The 25,322-nt window shown below is 41.1% G+C and overlaps 1 protein-coding gene across 1 annotated transcript in view; it reads right to left on the bottom strand.

Annotated features, from left to right (window-relative positions):
• rsrc1 (arginine/serine-rich coiled-coil 1) overlaps positions 1-23,382 on the bottom strand; it is a 131,293-nt gene extending 107,911 nt beyond the window's left edge. Inside the window, exons 1-4 of the mRNA XM_083886059.1 lie at positions 23,364-23,382; positions 21,325-21,500; positions 18,974-19,096; positions 1,272-1,493 (exon numbers count right to left, since the gene is read on the bottom strand). Of these exons, the coding sequence (XP_083742185.1) occupies positions 1,272-1,493; positions 18,974-19,096; positions 21,325-21,494 (515 nt within the window). The 5' untranslated portion in view covers positions 21,495-21,500; positions 23,364-23,382. The remainder of the gene's footprint in view (positions 1-1,271; positions 1,494-18,973; positions 19,097-21,324; positions 21,501-23,363) is intronic.
• Positions 23,383-25,322: the final 1,940 nt, after the last annotated feature.

Below are 25,322 nucleotides of genomic sequence, written 5' to 3' on the forward strand. Positions count from 1 at the left end.
AAGAAAGGCAATATGTAATAGCTTCAAATAAATCGACACTTCTCCTTTAAAAGAGCAAAGCGCCGTGTTCTGCTCACAAAGGAAACCTGAGGTTTTCAGGAATGACCATCACGACTAAATGTTTCATGCAAATGTCCAGGCTGGTTTTAATTAACAAATCAACTAATAAATATACCACGACAATGACTATATTTCTTTCTGCCAGATTAATCCAAACCAATAATTATAATTTGGCATTTACTGCATATTTCCTTTTTCTTTTCTTTTTTTATTAAGCGATTTCTCCTTGACAAGTTTTGGTGAATTTGTTTAAACTTTATCTAATGGCAGCTTCTTTAATACACAAATTTCCATTTTTACACATGCACCTACTTGTAAAGTTAGTTGTTGAATAACTTGGACCAATAAAGCCTGGACCCCAAGTTTAAATACAGTTTTCCTGAGGGGAAAAAGTCACTTAAAGTGATGTGCAGCCCAGAGGATGTTCTGCATCCCTCCTGGGATAAATACACACATCTGTGCCACTCAATATGACACACAATAACCAGGTACCAGTCAAATTACAATGGGCCCCGATCACATTAGAGCGTGAAGAACTGGGGAGGGATTGACAGTGCTATTCTGGTAGAAGCAAAGAGAGGCCTCTAAGGTAGTTAGGAGTGTTCTGGAGTGCACCACTGCCAAGATATGACCCACACTGAAACTGTTTTTGGTGTGTATACAGCTTTAACAAGACATAAGCTTCCAAGATGTAATTTACCACCTTTTCTCACCTTAACAAGGAGTTCTCATTTTGCTGCCATGAGCACCAGTGGCATTGGAGATGCATATGATCTGGTTACGTTTCTGGACTTATTGCAGGTGGGACCAAAGGGTGCAATCGTAGTTAAAGACATCAAAAATCATCCGGTGGACAAAAATGTGCAACTTTCCCCACCAACCTGCATTTCTTATCACAACATGACGTCACCCTCATGCAAGAGGGAATCATATCTCATTACGAGTCTGGTGCTGCCACACGCTTGATTTCAGAGAGAAATGAAGAAAGAAAGGGGTTGATGGGTTGATGGATGGAAGGATGGAGTGATGGATGGACAGATGGAGGAGCTGGGACTGAACTCCATATTTAAGTCTGTATTATACTGATCAAAATATTCTGTCCTGCTGTGGAGGCAGGGGTTTAGATTGAGCTGGGCCGACCTAACCCTTGTGTTTTTGACTCCCTGTGTTGGTACGGTGTGCTTCCATGTACAGAGCCATTCATCACTTACCCCTTTTTGTCGGCCTTGTCTTTACTCTTGTCCTTGTCTTTGTCCTTGTCTCGGTTTCTTCCTCTGTCCCTCTCCTTCGCTTTCTCGCTCTCCCGGTCGCGGCCCTTGCGCCTGCTGCGGTCCCGCTCTCTGCTGCGGCTGCGACTCCTGCGGCGACTGCGACTTCCTCGCCGGCTGCGGCTGCCGCTCCGACTGCGCGACCTTCGGTGGCGAGAATGAGAACTGAAATAAAAGATAAGAAAGTAAAGATTATTATAACTCGTTTTTTTTCCTGCCGGGAACACATATTCACCATTAACTAGGAGCTCACTAACATGCATATAAGTATACTAGCCCTTTATTAGTAAATATTAAGCACGTATTAACACCTTATGTAAGAAAAATCTTAATTCATGTCGTAATAGAGGTAGAATAAGATTATGTAGAATAAGGTGTTTAATAATTACTAATAAAGGGCTAGTATGTTACTTTATATACGTTAGTAAGCACCTAGTTAATGGTGTTATATTAGTGTTCCCTAATCTAAAGCGTTACAGAGATGAGATATAAATTTCATATTTGCATTATTAGCTACTGTATATTTTAGTACAGGACAAAAAGATACAGATAGAAGGAGGAGAAGATTAAGTTTCCACTGAGAAAAACACAGCTTGTGGATGCATTGCAGTGCAGGTGATTCACTTATCTCGCTTGTTTCTATGATCCCTGGCTTTTCTACAATGGGTTTCTTTTTGTACGATTGCTAAGATTGTATTGAAAAAAAAGTGACAACACTGACAAAAAAAAGTTAGACATCAAATAACCTGTATGCCAATATGTAAATGTTCATATGCGAAAGAACATAATATCACATAAATAAACACTTGCAAATGAAAAGAATATAAAACATGTACTGGAATCAAATTCCCAAACACAACAAGTCAGACACAACACAAAACAGTCATGACTGTGAGGCTAACTTCAAAAAGGCAGTAGCTTCATATTAGAACAAACAAAATGCATGTGTTTACAAGACAAGAAAATGAAACTCTCTGAAATCAAGTTTTCCTAAATTGGACAAATTCATCCTCCACAGCATGGCGATAGGAAACAATTCTATAGTGTGCATTCAACATTACTGACACACACAAACACACAGACACAGACACACACACACACACACACACTGAGGAAATCAAGCCACTTAGGGGTGGGCTCTAAGGACGGCCTGTCCTCAGTATTGATCCTGACACTGGCCTTCTGGTCTAAAAAAGATTTACAGTGGGAGATTTACTCTGTTAGTTATGACAAACAAACATAAACACACACAGAAAAGAAATCTCAACAAAGACACAAATGACTAAAATATAACCACTTATTTATCTGACACTGCACATGATTCTGTCAATGCAGGAAAAACCTTTTGACATGCTTAAGTGAGAGCATGTGTGTGTGTGTGTGTGTGTGTGTGTGTGTGTGTGTCTGGACCACTAGTCCTTATGAAGACCAAAACCTGGTCCTAATGGGGCAAAATATACATTCTGGTGAACTGGTTAAGTTTGGGGTTAAGATTTGAATTGTAGTTGGTTAAGGTTAGGGTTAAGGTCAGTGAGAATGCTTTCTTTAGGCTGTCCAAAGGAATGGAAGTCAAGGTAGAGTCCTAAGAAGAATAGCTACGCAAACCTGGGTGTGTGTCTTTGTGTTTGTGTGGGACCATTTATTGAAACCCCAGTAGAAATCGGCATCTAAGATGCCGTTATTTTCCATCATCTATCACTTTATTGATTTGTCTATAAAAACAGTCAAACCTGCTGTCCACGAGCTTTATTGCTTTCCCCCCTTTATTAGTTTGCAGTTTGGGACATCCAGAGCTGTCTCTCTCCTGACAGAAAACTAATCATTTTCTTCAGACGCCTGTCACCATCTTAAAAGACAACACTCTGACAACTGTTGCAATCAATTAGGATGGGCCTGTCCTGATCTCTGGAGAGTTAGCGGCGCTACTTCCACGTCTCTGAAAATCTCTTTGGGAAACAGAAATGTATTTTAGACTCGGCACACAGTGAAAGTATTTTTAAAACAATATTTTGAGGACGGACGTCTGTATAGACATGACTTTCAACTAAATGTGCTGACGTTCACTTTACATGTCTTTGCAAATAAAGTATTGCAAATAGGACGCCATCTATAAACCATCTAACCACAATCAACCACTACACAATCAGAAATGCTTATCATGATGTTTGATTCAGTATTCTTTTTTGTTATAGTGAATCACAGCTAATGGGGAAAAAAGACAAAAGAAAAACGTTGGCATTTTGGGGTGTGAGGTCTCCAAGCGAGGACATCTATCAATGGCCCAAACAGACCGTGGAATTAGTGAATCTATGTGTGTTGACAATGTCTGTGTTTGTTTGTAATCAACAGTACATGAGGGGGAATTCAACAGAGTAGCAGTGTTCCAAGTTTAAGTCTTATATTTACAGCCAAACAAATTGTGGCCAGAAGCAGCAGATGCATTATACTCCCTCCCTCTCTCTCTCTCTCTCTTTCCATCTCTCCCTCTGTTTCTGCCTCCCTATCCCTTTATTCGCTCTGATGGCAAAGAAAACAGCCCACTTCTGGGGTGTGCAGCAAATTAAATTTACTGTAGTTAATAGAGTGAGCCTATGCTGCTAAATGTCAATTTCCTGACCAAGTCCTTCCCCTTGGAGAATGATTAGCTAATTTGAGGCAGTGGATAAATGGACTAATGCAGGACACACAGATAAACAGCCACAGTCGGACCTCATGCCAAGCCCTTCCCCTGCTTTACATTTTATTGGCCTTATTATCTCCAGGGAAAATGGGTCCCCCTATGGCCTAAACATATTTTCATTTCTAATAAAATACACCCCCAGACACACACACACTCTGCACCCTTACGCTCTCTTTTCTCCATTCCTTCCTCATTTCACTGTCCAGTCCATTAAATTGCAGCTCTGCAATTGGCTGGGACCGCTTTCCTGGTGAATTATCAATAGAGTAATTATGCTGCATGTTGGGAGTCGGGCTGAAGCTTATCACCACTGACCTCCCGCTGCGAGCCAGGATATGATCCCTCACCGCAGCCCATTGGGGTAATTATGTGACCGGGTGTGAAGCTGGATGGTGTGTTAACCTTATCAGTCTGCATTCTATTTCTGTTTTCACAGAAAATTGGACATTAATGGCAGCTACACAATACCTCTCGTGCCAGATACAGGTGAACATCACCAAAGGAATCTGACCCTAGTTAAATCATTATTCATACGCTGCAGTGCAGGGACGGGGGGAAACGTGAACACACACACACACACACACACACACACAGACCAATCCCTACTGCTTACTTTAACATATCTTACCTTTATTCAAGCAGCAGCGACACACATTCGTATTGTTTTTTGTCATTTACCCAACCACCGTGCTCTCTCTCCGTGCGATGAAAAACAAAAGTTGACATACATGTTACCGTACTAAACCCAAGGCAAATACAAAGAGATGTTCTCAGCGACGCCTCGAGCAGCGTCGCTGTCCATTAGTCCATAAGTGAATAATGACCGAGTAACTTTAACCCTATCGCATTTCAGTGGACGCTGGAGACGCTGACCCCACTTTGACCAGTTGTTCTAGCCAACAATAGAGTAAAAGCTAGAAAAGACTGGTCACAGGAGGACATAGACACCAAAATCCCAATATCCTGGATGGAAACTGTCTTCATAATAAAGACTTTAAATAAGTAATGTAGTGTGTTAAATCAGAATAGTTTTAGAGTCCATGCAGGGGGGGGGGGGGCCCGATGTCTCGCTCCACTTTCAAATTAGCCTGCAGGTCGTCCCCTGTGCCACTGCAATCTACATTACAGTGCATTTGCCTTTTTTCATTAATCTTTCTGAACAGCTGAAATGTGACTCCACAGTTATCTGTGCATTTTCTATTTTAAGCTAAAAGGCTATCTAGTAGAGCACATGCTATTAGAATTTAAGCACTTTGTCATTTTGACAAAGATATAACAAAATGATTTGGTTAACTGCTCTAACATTTGTAGGGTCTAAGGCACAGGTGTAGAATATTGGTGAAATGGATAGCGAGTCAGATTCCATAAAGTACAGAGTTAGACGCCCATTATGCTTAAAATGTTCGGCTTTTGGGTTTTCAAAAAGAGAAAGGAAATGTAGAGGCTGTCACCAGGTGCTGTAACACTGATTCAATAATTAGTAATAAAATCACAACTTGCCTTTTAAGCGTCATTTCAATAAAGTTGTACTGACCAGAGATGGTGACGTATGAAATGCAATTTATTAAAAAGAAAAGGTGGTGAAGTCTGACCTAAACCGACCAAGAATATATGATGGAGAGAAAAGAGACGGTTTCTTTAATAGGTTGTTCCAAAATAAAGTGTTTCTGTCAGCAATGTGGAGGAATTTTTGAAATCTCTCAATTTGTTTAAAAATCTTTGGTATTTATTCTTTGAATCTACAACAAGACCCGAGCAGACGCACTACAAAAAGCTTGCCGGTCGACTTTTTCAAGCAACACACAGATTGAAGCCTGGCCTATTGAGTATGAAAATCCATATTTGAAGAACTTCATTAATGCGCTGTTCCCTGCCGAGTTATTTCCAGTGACAGAGCACACAGCAGCAGCTTCATGTTCAAGTTAAAAGTCACTTTTCCTTTTTTTCCTGCCATCTCAATGTGTTTAAAAGCACCTTGAATGAGAAATGTGCATTTCCTGCTGCCAAAAGACGTGGAAAACAGCTGTTCCTCCCCGATGCCGCCTGCTGAATGGAATGCAAATATGTTAACCATCCAGAATTTATTACTTTTGAGTGCTCTTCAAACACAACGGCAGACACAAGTTTAATTTATGATATTCCTCTAATTATGATTGCTGTTGAAATCATTTCCCAAGCTGCTTCCTCCTTCCAAGCAGCCACGGTATCTGTTCCCTCGGTTCACAGCACGCACGCACACACACACACACACACAACTATACATACACACACTAAATAACACACTGCAAAGAAGCGCCTTGTGAACACAATTAACACAGTAAAGACGGAGCATGAAATATCCACAGATATGTTTTTCTCCCCCCGTCATTGTTTAGATTTGTCATAATCATCAGTTTGCTTTTAATTTAGTCGTCATCGACACCACGTCTGCTGCGCCCTGCTATGCTCTGAAGCAGAAATGAGACCCCATGCAGGCCACCCACTCATTGCACCCCCATAACCACCCACCCAAACACACACACACACACACACACAGTTACAGCCACAAGCCACAAGGTCAAGCCATTTAGCAGAGTTCAAAGGCCTTCAAAAGAACCTCAGATCTATATGAACCTACAATGGCCGGCCAACGATGAAGGAAAAGAGAACATTCTGCAGCAAGATGTGGTTTCAACGTGCGTGCATGTGTGTATACAGTGTGCATGGCTTTGTGTGTGTGTGTGTGTGTGTGTCTTCATTGGCACATATGCCCAGTGTCACTCAGCCTCCTCATCGCAATCCTAAACTTGGCCGTCTGGTGAGCACCGGCAACCTTTGACCTCCGTGCAGCCGCAGCTCGACATGACACCCATTAACAGCTGGAGCCAAGGGGGGCCCGGGCTCAGCCACTCAGCCCTGACACAAGGTCAAGTGGAGGTCACACGCAGACTAGGTGCTAACTTGCCAACTCGCTCGCAGCAACTCGTGCGATCGGAAACCCCGCGTTTTCCATCCATCACGGCACAGAATAATTAGTTAGTGCGAGTTAGGAGAGAGTTGTTTTGGTTGTCACTGCCTCCATCTGGAACGAGGTGGAAAGCAGGGAGGTAAAAAAAAAAATTGTGGAAGGACAGAGGAGGCAAAATAAAATGAGATGGAGGGAAGACAAAGATGAGGGGAGACAATAGGTGAAGGACAGCGTAATGAAGGAAAACGAAGATAAAGACAGAAAAGGGTTTTTAAAGTTGGGGAATAAAGAGTAGAGGGTGAAAAAGGAAAGAAAAAATATTGAGACTCACGGAGAAGACGGAGCAGACGGCCGTGCTTCACATAAAGCTGGCTCCAATTAGCAGGTGTGCTCTTGCTCTCCCTCTCTCTCTGGTCAGAGAAGATGTATATTTCTGCCTTTATACGCATGTATTTATGAAGTGGTGGGAGATCTGAGGGCCTTTAACATAACAGCCTTTTATTGTTTAAATGTGGCTGCTCGGCCCCGTGTGTTTAAGTGATTTAGGAACCTCACAACTCCAGTATAAGAAAAATCATAAACGCTGAGACAAACCATGTGGGTGGACTGTAAAAGGCACCGAGGAACGGGCCGACAAAAAGCAGACGCACATTCCACTACTAAAGGGAAACTACACTTAATTAAACACCCAAGACAAAACTGCTATAGTGCCCCGTAAAAAAAAAAACATAGCACTATTAGTTTTCCCTCTCCGGTGAAATAACATAAAGTTGTCTTCTCGCAGAAACACAGGCTCGTCTCATGAGTTTCTAAAAAAAATATTTTTTTCATCAACCGCTGTCAAGATCGAACAAGGAGAGCGAGACAGACGAGCCCCAAAAAGATAAATCAAAAAAATGGAATAGAGAGAAAACACTCCACCTTTTTGGAAAAGAAAGGTTCTCCCTTACAGTACATCTGTCACTTCTTATCGTCTACACGTCCAATACACGGAACAAGAATTAGACCATAATATTACCTTGTATTTTAAACAGTAACAATTCACAGGAAGGTGAAGTATGGACATCATTTTAGAAGACACTATGATGATAATTTGATTTTATAGACACATACAGACAAAAATAATGGGATTAAGTTGTTATAGATGAAAAGGATTACTAAAGAAAAATCTTATAATCGTGGATGGAGTTGTTAGTTTGTAGGTGGTGCTGTGGGTGTTTTTGTCTCAGGTGGGTGGGAGACACAGTGTCGACTTTTTGTCCAGTGTTTGAATGCTTGTTTTCTCTCATCTCTGAAAGAGTCTGATATAAATATGGGATGGCATTTTTTTGGTTGTACTCATTTTAACCATCTTTCCAATCACTTCATGCCAAAACACTCACGTGAAAGAGTCAAAGGTTGCACATGTGACGGAGATGGAATTAATGCAACTGATTACAAATCTGCAGTAGCACATGAGAGACAAGGAGCACACACACACTCTTATCTCATGTTTTCATCAATCTCCTGCTGCGTTTACAGATACGTTTGGCAAACTTCCACTCTAACAAAACTGTTGACAATATTTAAAATAATTACATTTTTCCTGCTTTGATTTGAAGCCAGAATGACAGTAATTCAACCAGTCAGAGACGTTATCTGCTCTTTGTTCAGCCATATGACAGCTGGCCACATATCCTTTAGCCAATCAATCGCTCTCTACTTCCTCCTCATGTCCTCTACTTCTCCAAAAACCCAAATGGAAAGAAAGAAAACATGAAGAAAAAAGTTCAAATACAAAACCTTGTGCACGTTTGTTTTGGGAAAGTGTTTCATGACTGTTGAGGTTTCAGCGGAGACGCGGATAATCCTCGTTTCATTTCTCTGCCGTTCTCTCTCGTTTTTTTCTATTCGTTTCCAACAAATGTATTAATAAACGCGTGAGTGAAACCACATGCTTGTGAATGTGTGTTCATGTGTGTCGGGGTGTGCGGTAGTGTGAGTCCAAGGTGAACTGACAAGTGCAAGAAGTGGTTCCATTAGCTGGCAATTTGCTCTCTAGTTGTCTGGGGGGGAGGGGAAATGACAGAGGAGTTTTTTTTGGCAGGACAACACACATGGCTCTGCTTAGGACGAGTTAAGTGAAGGTGCTCACACACATAATCTTACACCATTATTCAAACACTCTCATAACACACACGCATACACACTCAGACATGGAGATGAAGATCAATGCCTAAAACAATGAAAACACTCACTCATTTGTCTACCACTTCAACCTCCAAGTGAGCGTTTGCAGGAGCTGGAGTCAATCCCAGCTGACATAGGGCAAAAGTCAGGGTACAGTCCATCACAGAGCCAACATAGAGAGACGGACAACCATTCCCTCTCACATTCACATACGGGCAATTTGGAGTGTCCAATTAACCTCTGCCAGAGAGAACCCCCACACACACACACAGGGGGACAACATGCACGGCGTGTGGCCCACAGTGAAAGCATTTTACTGTAAATGTAAAGGACATAAATACTTATTCTTAAATTATATCACAAGCATCAGTTCTGAATATGTGCAGAGGTCGACGGGTGTACCGGATTTTCTGTGGCACTGCAAATAAGAGCAAATGGCCAATATATGATGATATATGATGTAGTTTTTTGCTGTGTTTTTTTAATACAAAAATTGTAGAGCTGAAACAATTAATCGATGAATCAATTATTAATCGATTACTAAATTAATCGTCAACTATTTTGATAATCAACAAATCGGTTTGAAGATTTTTTCATGATTAAAACAAGATTTCTGATCGTTTCGGTTTCTTAAATGTGAATATTTTCTTTGTTTCTTTGCTCCACACAACAAAGAAATCATTAAAAACTGAATCATTTTGGTTCGTGGACATTGGAGAACATCATCATTTCTGGGTTTGACAAACACCGATCAACGTTTTTTTTTAACATTTTATGGACCAAGTGATTAATCCAGAAAATAATCAACAGATTAATCAATTAGGAAAATAATCGTTAGTTGCAGCTCTACTTAATTCAAACTTTTTATTGAACACGTATGGTCCGCGTCTTTCCAATCTGTATTTTGCGTCTGCACTGCAGTGCACTTATATGTTTAATAACAGAATAATATATAAACTAAACATTGCATACAATAGTCAAATTAACTTTTTTGATAACATTAATGTTTAGTGACTTAGCAGCATTTATGAGAACAAAAATGCCTAAGCTAACATTAATAATACAATTATTTGCAATTACATGTTTAAAAACTAAAAAAATTAACTGTATGAGTCCACTGAGTCCCATAGAATGCTGGGATCCATATGGTTTGAGCGCGATCTTAACTAGAGAACAAGTAAACATGGCTGACTGAGGTTTGTCCATGTATATGCTCTCTGAGCTCAGGTCTCTACGGACTGGCTCAAAAAAACTGGCCACTGAATCACACACGGCACATAAACACGTCGCCCCTCCTTCCTTCCTTCTGCTGTGGGTGTGTATGTGGTACGTTTAAGAGTAAAAAGAACTGTGGACAGACGGTTGCATTTATCTGTGCATAAATTAAGAGCCAAAGCTGTTCATTAAAAGGTGGGGGGGGGGGGGAGAGAACAGAGCAGATAGAATAAAACTTTGCTAAATTGGCTACTTGGCAAGGTGACCTCTCGGTGCACCTGCCGTCATTCTAGGACCTGGTGTCCTGCTGGGCCAATGACATGGGGGGCCAATATGCAGGTCCGGCAATAAGCAGCAGGCAACTGGTCGAGGCCCCCCCTGCCCTTCTTACTCTCACTCTCACTCTCTGTGCATCATGGTTTCTCTATGTCTCTCTCTCTCTCTCTCCCACCCGCGCCTCTCCGCCCACAGCGTTATTAGACCCAGGGCTCCGCTGCGGCTCCAAACAGCTCAATGACAACACACAGGGCCTGCCAATTAGAAATAATTAGACAGTCATTTCAGTGGCAAGTCTTTTTAAGTGCATATATAACGATGCAATGATGCTTATTAGCCGGCCTGAGCCAGAGAGGACCAGGGCCTCAAACGCTTTGGTGCTGGAGAAAATAATTATGCCAGTGATCACAAAGCGAGCTGCACATCTCTGTACTTCACCTCCACACGTTTCAAAAATCCACTTCATTAGCTTCTGTAATTAATCCTCCATTAATTGCAGGAAAAGCCCAGTTTACCTCCCTTCGTTTCTAATTATCATCTTATAAATAGTTATGGTTATAATTAATGTGTTCATTAGGCAGGATATTTCTCTCAAAGCCTTGCTGGGAGCCAAAGGTCCGACTTGGCTCTCTCTGAAGCCTAACCAGCCAGAAGGTGAGGCCATCCTGCCTGCATTTGCTTTTATTTTACCACATTCAACCTCCTAATTGGCATTTAAAACCCAATTTGGAAGAACTTCAAGAAGCTTAAATAGGAAAGAGAGACAGAGAGAAGGCAGAAAGAAGAGAAGAGAGATACATTTGGTGTTCGTTTTCCTATGCCAGGGCTGAAAGCATTTCTCTCTGTGTCTTTCCCTGGTCTGGCCAGAAGGACGAGCCTTTTGTTTTTTCCGCATCGTAAAAGTGAAGACAATGAAGGGCTGATTGCATGATGTTAGTCTCTGGCATTATATATTTGCAAAAGAGTGCAAGGGTTTTTCTACTAAAACAAGTAAACAAGGGAGTGTTACACTTGGGTTTCCGTCATCAAACACACATTTATTTGTCGTCTTTTGTTTAAATGAACTTGTCTGGTTTTTATGATACAAACATTACCATTATCTCAAAGAGCTTTTCTAAGGGAACATTTTTAATAAAAAATACTCAATACTCAATTATTAAAACTCTTAACTTAAAAAAAAACTTTTGGTAAATTCCAAAACCTACAGGATTTTAACTTTGAATTAAGAATTTATGTTATTTATAAAGTACAGTTATCTTGGTGAAACCAGACCAGTCTATATTTAAATACACTGAAGCTCTGGATAGAAGTGATGCCTCATATAATAAATAATTATTTTAATCTTTTTATATGGACAAGAAGATGATATGAGGATAATTGTTGGTCTCAATCGCTCCTCTGTCTTTTTCTCTCGTTCCCTTCTCTCCTTCACTAACCCTAAGCCTAACCTTCCCCCTTCTTTTATCTCCTCTCTCCTACCCCAACCGGCCGAGGTAGATGGCCGTGCACTCCCGAGTCTGGTTCTATCAGAGATTTCTTCCTGTTAAAAGGGATTTTTTTTCTCTCCACTGCTGCCAAGTGCTTGCTCATTGTGTTCCTGTTAGGTTTCTCTTTTATTCTTATAAGGTCTTGAACCTGACCGTGTAAGATAATGTATATTATGAATGGACGCTGTACACAATATTTAATCAGTTACAATTCGTACCTTTGACTTTTTTATTCTGCGAGTGTATTAAATTAAACGGCTATAAAATATTAGTGAGGACACAAAATACGTATTAAATATTATAAAATATAGAAAACATGACTTACACCACAGACCTTTTCGCAAAACAAAGGAATAGTATTCCACATTCAAAAGTGTTTTGCATTTCAAGAGCCACTATGTGCAACCTACAAGTATTTGCTTCTGTTTGAACAGGAAGACTGAGGTAAAGGTATGGTAAACACAGTATTACATCACAGTTTACGAGGGTAGGGATGTTGTTGTTATCTCATTTCACTTTTTCTGTCTGCTAATATTTAAACACAAATCAGTGGACTGACTGATTCGTCCCTTTGCTTCACACACTTGAAGATTTCAAACGCAGGTTTTATCCATCACAGCTCCCTGTTTGCCAAACATATGGATAATAAAGAGGAAAAGAGACAACGCTTTAATGTTACGGTAGTCTGAGTTTGTGACCATCGGACTCATTTGATCGTCTGTGCCGAGACAACTGGTGTGATGCCTTTTGTGAGGTGTGTGTTTGTTACTCAGCGCAGACTCTACAGCTAGGCTGCTACCCAGGGGAGAGGGCTAGTGTGTTTTGAGGCTGCACGATTGAGGGGGGGGGCAGTGGAGTGGGGTGTGTGGTTGGACTGGTTTGGCAGAAGTGAGGGTTGAGGGAGGTGGGGTAGGGGGGGGTTCCTCTGGTGGTAGAGGGGAACACTGCTTGCGGCGAGGCAGGGATGAAAGAGGCTGTCTGTGTCAGTCACTTATTTCTCCCTTTGGTAAATAAAGGTTTCTGACAACAAAGCTGAGCAGCGCTTGACTGGCCTTTACAGCGGATAAATAAAAAAGACAACAGAGAGAGAGAGAGAGAGAAACACAACAACAAACGCTTTCAGATCTCACGACTGGAAGCATGTTGATTTTTATGGAGTAGAGAAGACGCAGCCGAACTAAACCAGGTCATCTTTCAGTTTAAATCAACACTCTGCAAGTCTGGTAATAGGGGAAGAAGGACGAAAGAACAAAATGTCATTCTGTGGAAGAGGGTGCAGCAGAGATGTGTGAAGACCGTGGAGTAACAGACAGATGAAAACAATCACTTTAACACCGTCTAGACTAACATAAGATAGCAGAAACAAAAGTGTAACAGCACAATGTGACGAACCGCAACCTATAGAAGAAAATGGATTTTAGTGATCGTTTGCTTTCTTCCTCATCTTACTTTCTATCCATCAGGACAATACATCATGCCTTATGGTTCTATCATCATGGCAACATCTCAGCGGTTTGTCGAGGAAACCAGATTTTACTTGTCATGTCATCAAAACACACTCCGGGCCATTTCCCTTATGAAGCCTGCAACACCCTAAACCACCTGCAACACTGTGGATTAATATACGTCTCCCACCCTGTCACTTGACAGGGATATGGCTGAGAAGCAGTGTGGCCACACTCTCACTGCTCTACCCATAACAAACTCAACTGATTTTCCTAACTCCACCTCTGTCTTGTTGCACTTAGCTAACCCACCTTCCTTTCCTGTCCTTTCTTCCCTACAGTTCCTGACCTCGGCCCTCCCTCTTCCACAGCTGTCTGCGTGACCTTGTGTACGCTCCGTCTTAGCGCGAGGCAGGATAAGCGATCTAGCAGATGTACGACACCTCATCTGATGCTCGGGGAAAATTGCTGTGTGAAATAAATACCAGGTCATTGCTCACCACTTCACACACACGCATGTGCGACTGGAGTCGGGCTGATCTCCAGTCCGGAAAGCAGAGTTGGAGTTCAACAATATACAGAGCACAGTGTTCAAGGGGTGACAAACACACAGCGGGGTGGCTGAGTGGTTAGAGGAGTACCAGCTTTAAATGTTTCTGACCAAGACACTGAAACTCTCTGCTCTGGGCACTGATCTTTACTCATCCCTGACCTCTGAACTCTCCAAAGGAGACAGGAGAATGTCCCTAAGGGTGTCACTTAAGTGTCTCATTATCATTACCATTATTATTACATCCTATGTTTCATGTCAGCGGCCTTAAAGAAATAACTTGACATTTGCAGCCAAATTCAGCAATAGGTATAGTTAATAATAATTAAACATAAAGATTGGAAAAGATTGGGAAAAAGGTGAGCCTAGCTCTGTCTAAATATAGCATAACAGGACACTAATTAAAATATATCCAAGTTGTTAAATCTGTAATTTAAAAAATGTTTGACAACAGCAAGTAGCATTGTTATGAAAAAGGTAACAAAACTATTTAACTATTTATTATTATTATTTATTAAAATGTAACCCATTTGAAGTCACCTCACTTTACTAGCGCAGCGTTTTAGTTTCCTGAGGCATAAAACAAATTATTTCCTGTGTGCAGTGCAGAAATGTCACTTAGCAACACATAGTTCTAAACACCTCTATCCTGGGAAACACTGAGAGTCGTGTGGAGCTGATGGACTTAAAAAGCATTGGGTGGATTCATTTGATTATGGTTTGAATGTAATGGCAATTAGTTAATATTTAAAAGTTCAAATGCTAGATATAAAAACACATCTATTAGAACAATAACTGAAAAACAGATGGCACATTAAAAGACAAGCTAAGATTAATTAACAATGACTTCTACATGACCATTGACACGTTGTCCTTTGACCATTCTGGATTCATCTCGACCTTTGTGGCTCCACTGTGACTGAGATAATCTCGACTCTGGACAGCTATCCTCGATTGCTGGGTGGTGGGCTTAGTTTCGTTTATCTCCTCTGCGGTTAAAAGCAGATAATTAGAGGTCTCACTCTCTTTCATGTCATGACAGCATCCCAGTGATGAAACCTCCCCAGTGTTAGCAGGGCTAAACCCTGACGCTAGCACTCTGCCCTGCTAACTCAACACCACGCAACCCTGAAATATTAATGAGGAAAATGTTAGCGTTTGTGTGTACCTGCAGTTTACGCTCACGTATCTGTGCGTGCGTGTGTGTGTGTGAACACCCAACTACGAATTTAATGCTCAGCTTCTGTTTGATGGGTCAAGTGGTGGACTTGTCACACCTGCCAGTCATGTGTGTGTCTTCCAACAGTGGCTCTAAAGCTGTTGAGTCAGTCAAGGTCTGACAGAATGACTGACTGAGCCACACACATTTAACCCCTGCTGCGTCTGCCCACAGAAGCCCAGCGCTACACCGTTCCACCGAGCTCACCTAAAGATGTGCCTGTGATCCGGCACTGATGAGAGGCCGTGTCGTCTTTGTTGGACTGGGTACACATCACATCACTGTACGCTGCTGCCACTGTGCTCCACTTTGCTCTGCCCCAGTGGACTGGTCCATGACACCCCCCCCCCCCACCCTTCCCCATGAACATGCATTCACACAAATGTGCACATACATGCATACGCTCATTCAACCTCATACACACTCTCTCTCACTCACACGTACACACACAGCTTGATATGCCTGCTCACATCAAAGAGAATAAACATTAATGGCAAATAGGTAATCTGCTCCTCTTGTCTGTTTTACATTTCAGGGCAAGATTGACTGCCTCTGGGGGACCTAGCCCTTCTCTGATTGAGGGCAGGGGAAAAATGGAGAAAGAGAAGAGAGCGGGAGGAAGCAGCGATTGATGTAAACACATGATAGAGAGCATTATTCTTATTTCATTTGTGTCTTTATTTTTTATTTAGACACGAGAGATTGAAAATAAGGTGATAATATTCTCTCCCTTCAACCCACAAGGGCCCTAATCTTCTCCCCCTGCAATATTCCGATGCAGACGTTATTATTCCCATTTCTACTGAATAATTTGTCTCTCATGCCAAACCTGTTTCTCTACCAATGCTCGCTTTTGTCTTCCCTCTTCATTTTACTCCATAAGGACCTTCTCTGCCCCCTGCCCTGCACTAACTCAACCTATTCCATCCCGACTTTCCCATTCTCTTCCAACTTTTCATCTTATTTCTCTCTGAGCATTGCACGTGCCCTCTCTCTCTCATTTTGAAGCCACACTGGTGTGGCCGGGTGCCGGGGGGGGGGGGGGGCTCATATCCCATCTGCGTATAAATCATGAGGTCCTGTCCACTCAATCCGCCTCTGATCCATCAGCCAGCATCTCAGCCAGCTCAGGCAACCTCATCCAGACTCGCACACAACTGACTAATGACCGCCAGAGCACCTGTGTGCACCGTACACACCAAACTGCTTTCATTCCACGACTTCGGCAGGTGCAGAATATGCAGTAATCCCCCCACAAACACACACACACACACAGGGCAATATTATAATAGTGCTCCACTGTGCTGCAGAAAACACTGAAAACCTTGAGGCGGTTTCTCTTAATTCACTTACTTTGTAAATTCATAAAGCCATCCTCATTACTATTAATCTGCTCATCATTTTGTTTTTTCAATTAATGTTTGGGCATGCAAATGTCACAACATTGACATCTTTCAGGTTCAATTTTCACAATTGAGAAGGTAAATCAAGAGAAACACCTCACTTTTTGCTAATTCTTGACTGATAATCACACTGATCAATTCATTGACTTATCGTTTCATCTTAACATCCATGCACCACAAAATTCCCACTCGACTGATGTAAAGCTGAGAGAGGAACACACATGTGGCCACAAACGACTCACTTTCGCAGACACAAATTGCAGCTGCCATCACATAACTGCATAAATTTTGTCATCATTTTGCTCATCCCCACCTCCATCACCACCTCCTCCTCCTAACAACCCCACCACGCAAACCCGCCAATGCCAGCCCAACCCACCTGCTCCTCGCTTACCGCTAAGCCGATTACGCAACGCAGCCCCGCTAATCACAGGGCATTGTTTGTAAACACCAATGTCATCGACTGTAGTTCTAAATCTCCCAAATCCCTTCCACCTTTTATCTCACACCCACACGAGTGCCACCATTTTCAACTGATGCTTTAATCACCATCGCCGCTGCTGTACTGCAGAGAGTAGACGGGAATGTGTGAAAACTGTTCAGCCAATAACTGTTTCAGTGCAACACTCAGTACTTTTACATGACATTAGGAAAAAAACACAAAACAAATGATTGTGTTATTCGGGACTACAGTTGGACTAAAGATGGCCGGAGCGCTCTGTGCATGCACCAGAGCTCCCACCCCTAACTAATACTTGGATATCATAGATGAAGTCAGTACACAGAATAATAAGACAACAGCAAAATTATTGGATATTTTTATGTTAACGTAGAGGAGGAAGACTGAATGGTGATCGACAAGCTAACAACTAGTCACACGTTAAACGGGAAACCAATTTAGACAAACTGAGCAGAGGCAGACACACTTCATTCAATAAATTCATTACCCACTAGTACTAGTAAACTAGAAAAATGCTGTATAAATACTCCAAACAATTACAAAAACAAAGTTATCAAAATGATTACAAAACTGGGGCTTTTATTCTGAAAACAACACTTTTAATGTTGTAACGGTGTCTGACTTTGTGTCCCACTCGTCAATCAGGCAAAAATGCAACACACGCATTCAGCGGAAGCACACAGCGCGAGTAAAGGTAAAAGAGTAAAAGAGTAAACAGACTCATTCTTTCACATAACCTCTGTAATAAAAAGATTCAAACCATCTTTTTTTGTTTCCTCATGGGTAAAATGTCTGCTCTAACCTGCAGCCATACACAGGCAAACAAAGGGCCTTGCTCATGCATTTATTAAAATAACCATTTCTTCAGTTGTGCATCTGTGCGTGTAGGTGCCTGTGTGTCCAAGCGTGTGTGAGGGATTTAAAAACAGCAGTTTACTGGTTCATTAGCACCAGATTAGCTATGCTAATGACAGGGACCACCACACGGAGAGACTTTGCTTTTATGTTTCTGAAAGGATACACAAACAACTATGGGTGCATGTGAGTGTGTGTGTGTGTGTGCGTGTGTGTGTGTGCGTGTGCGTGTGTGTGTGTAGTGTACTGCAGGTGTGTACACATCGGCCTTGCATGAATAACTTAGTCCCTCGCTACATCAATAACAATCACAATTTAACATAGTTTGTATGGGTAATGGTGCTTTAATTGCATTAATGAGTGAAAGGAGAACTGCTGCCAGGAGAGCTTTGGGAAAGACTGGACAGTTGTTGCATTTGACCTGCTGTGTCTCTGGGTCGCTCTTTCATTAAAACTCGCATAATAAAAACAGATAGCTGGAGTTTACAGACACATGAGTGCATGCACATGCGATATGTCAATCCACACCTAAGATGCAAGTTTCCATGTGGCTCCAATGCTGACAGGAGGCATAAATATAAAATGATGTGTTTGTTTATGCCACAGTAAACGTCCAAAATTCCTTTTCCTTGTTTAATAAGAAAAGTCTGCAATGGCACTGAAGATACTGATTTGTAATACAAAGAACCATGTGAATGAGAATGTTGCAAGTCTTTCTTCCATCTCAGGATACTTGATGCAACCTTTTTTTAAATATCAATAATGTGCTCTAGACCATTATTATAGCATGAAACTCTGCTGCAAAAACTAAAAGCTTTGCATTTTTCCAATATTACTTGAAACCAGATAGTATCAAAAAATAAACCTAAATCAAACCAAGCAAACAGAGCATTAACTTCACAAAAGCAAAAACTAACAATGGTTAAGTGATGGCATTACCTCCGGTCTGGGCTGCGTGACCTGTGACCGCGATGGCTCCTCCCTTTGTCCCTCCCTCCACTGCGGCTCCTCCTCTTGCGTGATGAACTGTGGGAGGAGCTGCTGCTGGAGCGCCGTCTTCTCCTTGAGCAAACGGACACACAAAACACATCAATAAATGTAATTCAGGAGGATTCTTAAAACAAATTATCATTAAACACAGCAGGCATTTTTAGCCATATAAATTGTGTATAAAGTGCAGTCCAAACATCCGAGTCCATCCTCCCATTCAAGCAAATGGGAATGTATACACATTTGTAAGTAAGTAATTATCATTCAGCTTAATTTACGCACACAACGTTTGTCTATAAATTCACCAGTTATCAGCAGCTCAGACATCATCTGGAATTCATCTCTCTTCTGTACAAGTCAATACTGTATATGTAATTTGTCTTTCTGTTCAAGTCAAGAGCAAATATGTCCTAATGTTCCAAACAAACTCACCTATGAGCAGCGCTGGTGGCTACTTTGCATCAGTGAACACATCTGCCTACGGCCCAGCACAACAGAGCCGTGCAGGCTGCCCTACAGTTCCTCTACAGGAGCCCCTTGGTGCTCTGTTGCTCTTTAATGTGGCTACAACAGTGTGTGTGTGTGTGTAGCATCTATTTTCAAAACACCACTCACACCATATTTCTATTGATATCCTGTACCAGGAGGTATTTACAGGGGTGAATGTAAATGCAGAAGCCCCCGTTCTCTATTCAAACAGTTTGAGCAATATTCATTATTTAAAATCTCTTCTTTTGTTTAACCCAAATCTTTTAGCACACACAAAAACACACACTCCTATGGGAGCAGTGTGCAAGATAGAAGGGAAGAAAAAGGAAAAGCAATACAAATAACACAGAGGATGAACTATCAAACCAGATTTGTACCGCTTAGAGTAGCACAGCAAAGATCCATTAGTATGCTAAAGGATGGATCCCATGAGTGGAACCTTATGAAATCATTTTCACAGCCCTCATAGAACCACTTCATACACTACACAGAGGCAACACACGGTAGCGAGCTGTGGGTTTTTGGAACGTGGTGTTAAAATGCACATTTTCACAGAAGTTGTGCGCAACGTAGCGCTTAGAAAAAAGAAAAAAAGATAGCTAACACATGCTCGCGTGCAATGGTTAACACAGAAGCCTGTTTTTTTCCTGGGCTGCTATCATGCACTGTATTGTTTTATATTTTGCTATTTTATCAATGTGGTTCTGTACAGGACTTTGGTCAACCTCAGTTGTTTTAAACCTGCGCTATAAATATTGAAAAATTGGAGTTCAGTTGAGTGCACACACACACACACACATTCATGGATTCAATTACTCTCTTTGCCCATAGACATTAATTATGTGGTCCTTATGTCATGGGCCAGGAGCATAAGTGCCCTTCTGTTTTTCCACATGTGAGGTCTCGCTATAACGTATGTATGAATGCAGGTTAAAAAATTCTTCACAGTGTTGTATTTCAGATGAGACCATTAAAGGGACTGGTTTCTCTCACACACACATGCACACACACTGCTGTCTTGGTTAATTGATCAAAACGTTTGGCTAATAGATGAGAGACCATGGTTTACGCTGCCCAGCCCTACTCTGTGCAGACAGACAGGCAATGACTTCCCATCAGCAGTAATGGACCTTGACCAAGCTTCATAAATAATTACTATCAACTGGCCTTGTCTGAACAGCTACACACAGCCAGTGGCAGGAATGGATGGATGATGAATGGAAGAGGCCATGTCCAGCCACTGGCACAGCCACATGTCAAGATACCTGATTATTACTGAGCGTCTTGTGTGACATGATGTAAACTTTATATGCTGTGTTACTTAATAAATACAATGTCAAGCTTTTGTGTTTCTGGATAATCAAGATACTATATGAGGAATCTGCCTCTATTAATGTTGATTATTAATCAATTACTTTTTTTTTAAGTAACTACAGTTGTATTGAGGGGGGGGGGGGGTAAATAATTAAAACAAACTCTCTGATCTTGCAGCTTGTAAAATGTGAATATTTTCTGGGTTCTTTGCTCTGTATAACAAAGGAATCATTAAAAATGAAGTACTTGAGTACGCCATTCAAGCACAATTCAACATTTTATGACATTTTATGGACCAAACAAGCCATTGATTAATGAAGAAAATATGAACCAATAATGACAATAGTTGCCATAAATCAAACTGTTCCTTCCATAAGCAGCCAGTTCACCTGAAGATGGATAACACTGTGCTGCTCAAGGACACTTCCGTAGTCGTCATCATCTCAGAGTTCATCACTGATCCCTCTGTTTCATACAAACAAAACGCGTTTTCTTACCGTCTGTCTTTGGAGCGAGATCGACTCCGACGACTGGACCTGCGGCTGCGGGTCACTCTGCTGCCGGAGGACGAGGACGAAGACGAGGGCGAAGAGGACGAGCGGCGGCGCTGTTTTCTTTTCTTTTTGCTTCGACTGTCATCGTCACTGTCAGAAGAGCGGCGTCCCATTCTCAGCTGGCAAAACACACAAGCCTTTTCATTTAATCACCAAGTTTGACTTTGTGAAATTACAATACCAGATATCTCTGACGTCAGTCTTACAAGTCAAAAACTCCAGTTTCAGATGTCTGCAATTCAGTTTTACCGAGTCAGAATGATGTCACTTTTGCCATTCATGTGTATGAGGTTTGTCATTGAGGATATCTACAATTCGGTTGCTTATATCTGTAACTGAAGTGTAAACATCTACAATTCCAGTTGTAGATATCTACAACATCATTATGCCTAGTCACAATTCAAGTTCAAGACATCAACAACTTCATTCTGACTGTCTCTGTGTTTCTCTGACGGTCAGCGTCTCAGGTGGTTGTCAGCAAACAAGGTGGCACACTGTGAGTGGTTTATCCAGAGAAGACTTGGCTTAAAGTGAGTGGAAGAAGTGATGTGGGGACTGGACGATAAAAACCCCCCTCAACCTGCTCTCTGGGCTTCCCGTTCACTCTTTCAAGACAAATCCTTTGTGTGTGTAATCAAAATTGATAGTAGTATTAGTTAGTTGTAGGCGTGTTAAGGTAAGCTTAGTTAGGTAAGGCATTTTCTGTATGGTATATCTTGAGAGAGTATTGTGAAAACAGCGTAAGCCTATTGAAGTGAATAATTTTGCTTTAGTTTTTCGGGTAATTGCTAATTTTTGTGTTATTTAAAGATACAGTAGCAGTCGTAGTTTCAAACATGTTTCCATGTTAGATTTGCCAGTGCCTTACAAAATGCTCTTTTAAATTGTGATTTAATGCAGGTACAAATGAGCGTCATATAGGGAGCAGTGTCAACTATATATTAGTTATACAGCCATATACTAGTTGGTTAACTTCCATGCATCAAATTTTAATGAATATGTGTTTATTTAGAACATTATCATAAAGAACACAAAAAAATAAAAAATAGCAATGCAACAAACAAAACGCATTGTTCGAAGGGATTAAGCACATACAGTCCTATCCCTACTGTTCTTTTCTGAGCATTTACTGAAACTAATAGTTCTGTTTCCCTTGACTTCATTGGTCAAACTGTTCCACAAACTTACTCCACCAAATGAAATGCACATGCTCTTCAAACTAGTACAAACATAGCCTTACCTGAAATTATATATTCCTATGAAGTTATACCCATGTTAATCAAATGCAGCATAAATAACAATGTTGAAGATAATCTGAGTGCTATTTCATATTGACAAACTAATGAGGCACGTTAAATGTTTGCAGTAAAATTAAATGTTTTCAACTTCACTTTGGCTCTAGACTTTGCAAATATCGGTGGTGTATATCCTGTATTCAGATAAGATGTTAAAACCGCTTCTCATAGGAGCAGGAGAGAGCTCTCTCTCTATCTATCTCTAACACATTAGCATAAATAAACGAAGGAGCATCGACGTAGTCAGGTTAAACGATTCCATTAAGGCAGCAATATCTATATTTATAACTCTATCTCACATTTAATGGTATATTAAAATAGTGTAGCCACGTTAACCGTGGATATGTGAAGAGAGACTTTGTATATATAACTAATACGTGTAGCTGAGTTTAACAACAACATTATAGTAAGCGACAGTTGATATTTAAACACCACATGCGCTGTAACAGCCCGTCAGGACAGATATAAAGGAGTACATTTTATTAATAATAACGTGTTTTGATGGAGACTAGCTAACCGGCTAGCTGTGCAGCTAAAGTGATGTTTAGCTGCAGCCGTCGTTGTGACTGAAGCTTCCTGCCGACTCGTGTATGTGTCTAGCAAACGACGCAGGGGGAAACCGCGTGTGTCAGAGAGAGGAAACGAGGTTATAAGTGTAAATGAGTCAAAGATAATCCCGCTCCTCACCTTTAAAATCGTCCCGGAGATTCCAACTACACCGTGCACTGAGAGCACAAGACCAGGCGCGTCAAACTGGAGAACGTCGATTAAGAGCAGACGAGCAGAGTCGAACACAGAGCAATCGATGCTCTGGTTTCGTGTTCTAATATGCGTTTGGTTTGGTTTGGATTTGATCACGAATGAGTCAAAACATATATGTTTTTATTATTATTCAGTGTGGCCACTTAAGACGTATAATACGACCTAACATTAACATAATGGTCCCATGTTTATTTTCAGTGAACTTGCAGCTAAATAATTGAGTTTCTTTTAGATATTTGATGGAAAAGTGAAAGAATTGTCGAAATAAAGTGCTTTTTACAGTGTGTTTTTTGACGCTTCATACAGAAAATATTATTATCATCGACATTATTATTATTAGAATAATTGGTATTATTCATTGCATTATTATTGTTCTTAAACTGTGATTTTTTTTTGTCTCGAATAACATACTTTACATCACAAATGTTAGTTTATTATTCGCATATTTTAAGATATATGGATACACCTCAGATCACATGATGAACATAATAAATGCAACACAGAAAGCTGCAAACGCATGATCCAAACCATCCTGACACAGACTTCATGAATTTCACAAACACATAAAGGTGTGAAACGAACACAATTACAATGAATTTATATAACATGTATTTAATTGTTTGTTGTTGTTTTTTCTGTTTTTCTTTTTTTACTTTAAATGTGCAGGAGAGCTCGATCAGGAAGGTGCAGCAGAAATAACAGTAATTAATGCCTCAGGTTCAAGTTGAAACATCGTTAATATTTAATTAGGGGAATTGTTAGAGCGTGGAATTAGGGCTTTACATAGATTATCAATAAACACACTTAATTTTGTATCAAATTCATCCCTACGTTTTTTTTTTCTCCCCCCACTAAATCCCACTGTATCCTGTTACATGCCCTGCGAACTCCCCTCCTGTCCTCTCTTAATTGCTCTCTTCCACTTCTACCTTCACCGCATTTGAAACGCTGTTTATTTATTTTGGCAAATATAGGCAGTGATTTCAGTGGAGGTGGAGGTGTGAGGAGGAGGAGGAGGAGGAGGAGGAGGAGAGGCGAGTGTAGAAAGCCGTTAATTAGTGAGCCCAATGGCAATAACGCAGCGCGAGAGGCGCCATAATTAAACGTTTAGCTGCTGTTTAACATCCTAATGGTTTAAAAAAAAAAGAAGAAAAAAAAGAAAAGTCCTCTGAGAATTAATATTAAGCGGTATAGCCGCACTAATGATGATAATTCAAAATACATGATTAGAAACATAAACCAACACATGGTTAGAGGAGAAACACTGAATAATTTGTCACAAACTTTCATCCCATGGATTATATTATACATAGTATACATGCCAAATATTAATTATAATAACAATAATAATATTATTTTGATGCATATAAATTTTCGTTTCAAAACCCAATCAAACGTGACAACGTGCAGAAACAGGCCGAAAAGTTGAGGATCATATTTTTTGACTGGGCCTAAAGCCAACTGTATATATGCAACTGGGGATGAAGCCAAATGTGTTCACTGGAGCTGCTCTCCTCCTTCCTCCTTCCTCATTCCTCCTCCTCTCTCCTCCTCTCTCCCAGCTGCTCCGCTTCTGCCTCCTTCTCTCTCCCATGTCATCGCTGTCTTCTGCCCCCTTCGTTCCATCCATCCCTCCCTCTGTCCACAGATCACAGAGATAGAGTGAGGAAGAACTCCTCAGCCATGTGCTTCCCTCCCTCTCTCCCTCTCTCTCTTGTCATGTTCAGATTATTTTAAGCCACACCCCTGCAGAGAGAGAGAGAGAGAGAGAGAGAGAGAGAGAGAGAGAGAGAGAGAGAGAGAGAGAGAGAGGAGACTCATCCCCCGAGTGTTTAAAAAACTAACTCAGGACAATAGCAGCGAATGAGCGCTTAATTAAATTAA

The sequence above is a fragment of the Microchirus variegatus genome, assembly GCF_963457635.1.
Source record: "Microchirus variegatus genome assembly, chromosome: 3".
NCBI classification, from domain to species: domain Eukaryota; kingdom Metazoa; phylum Chordata; class Actinopteri; order Pleuronectiformes; family Soleidae; genus Microchirus; species Microchirus variegatus.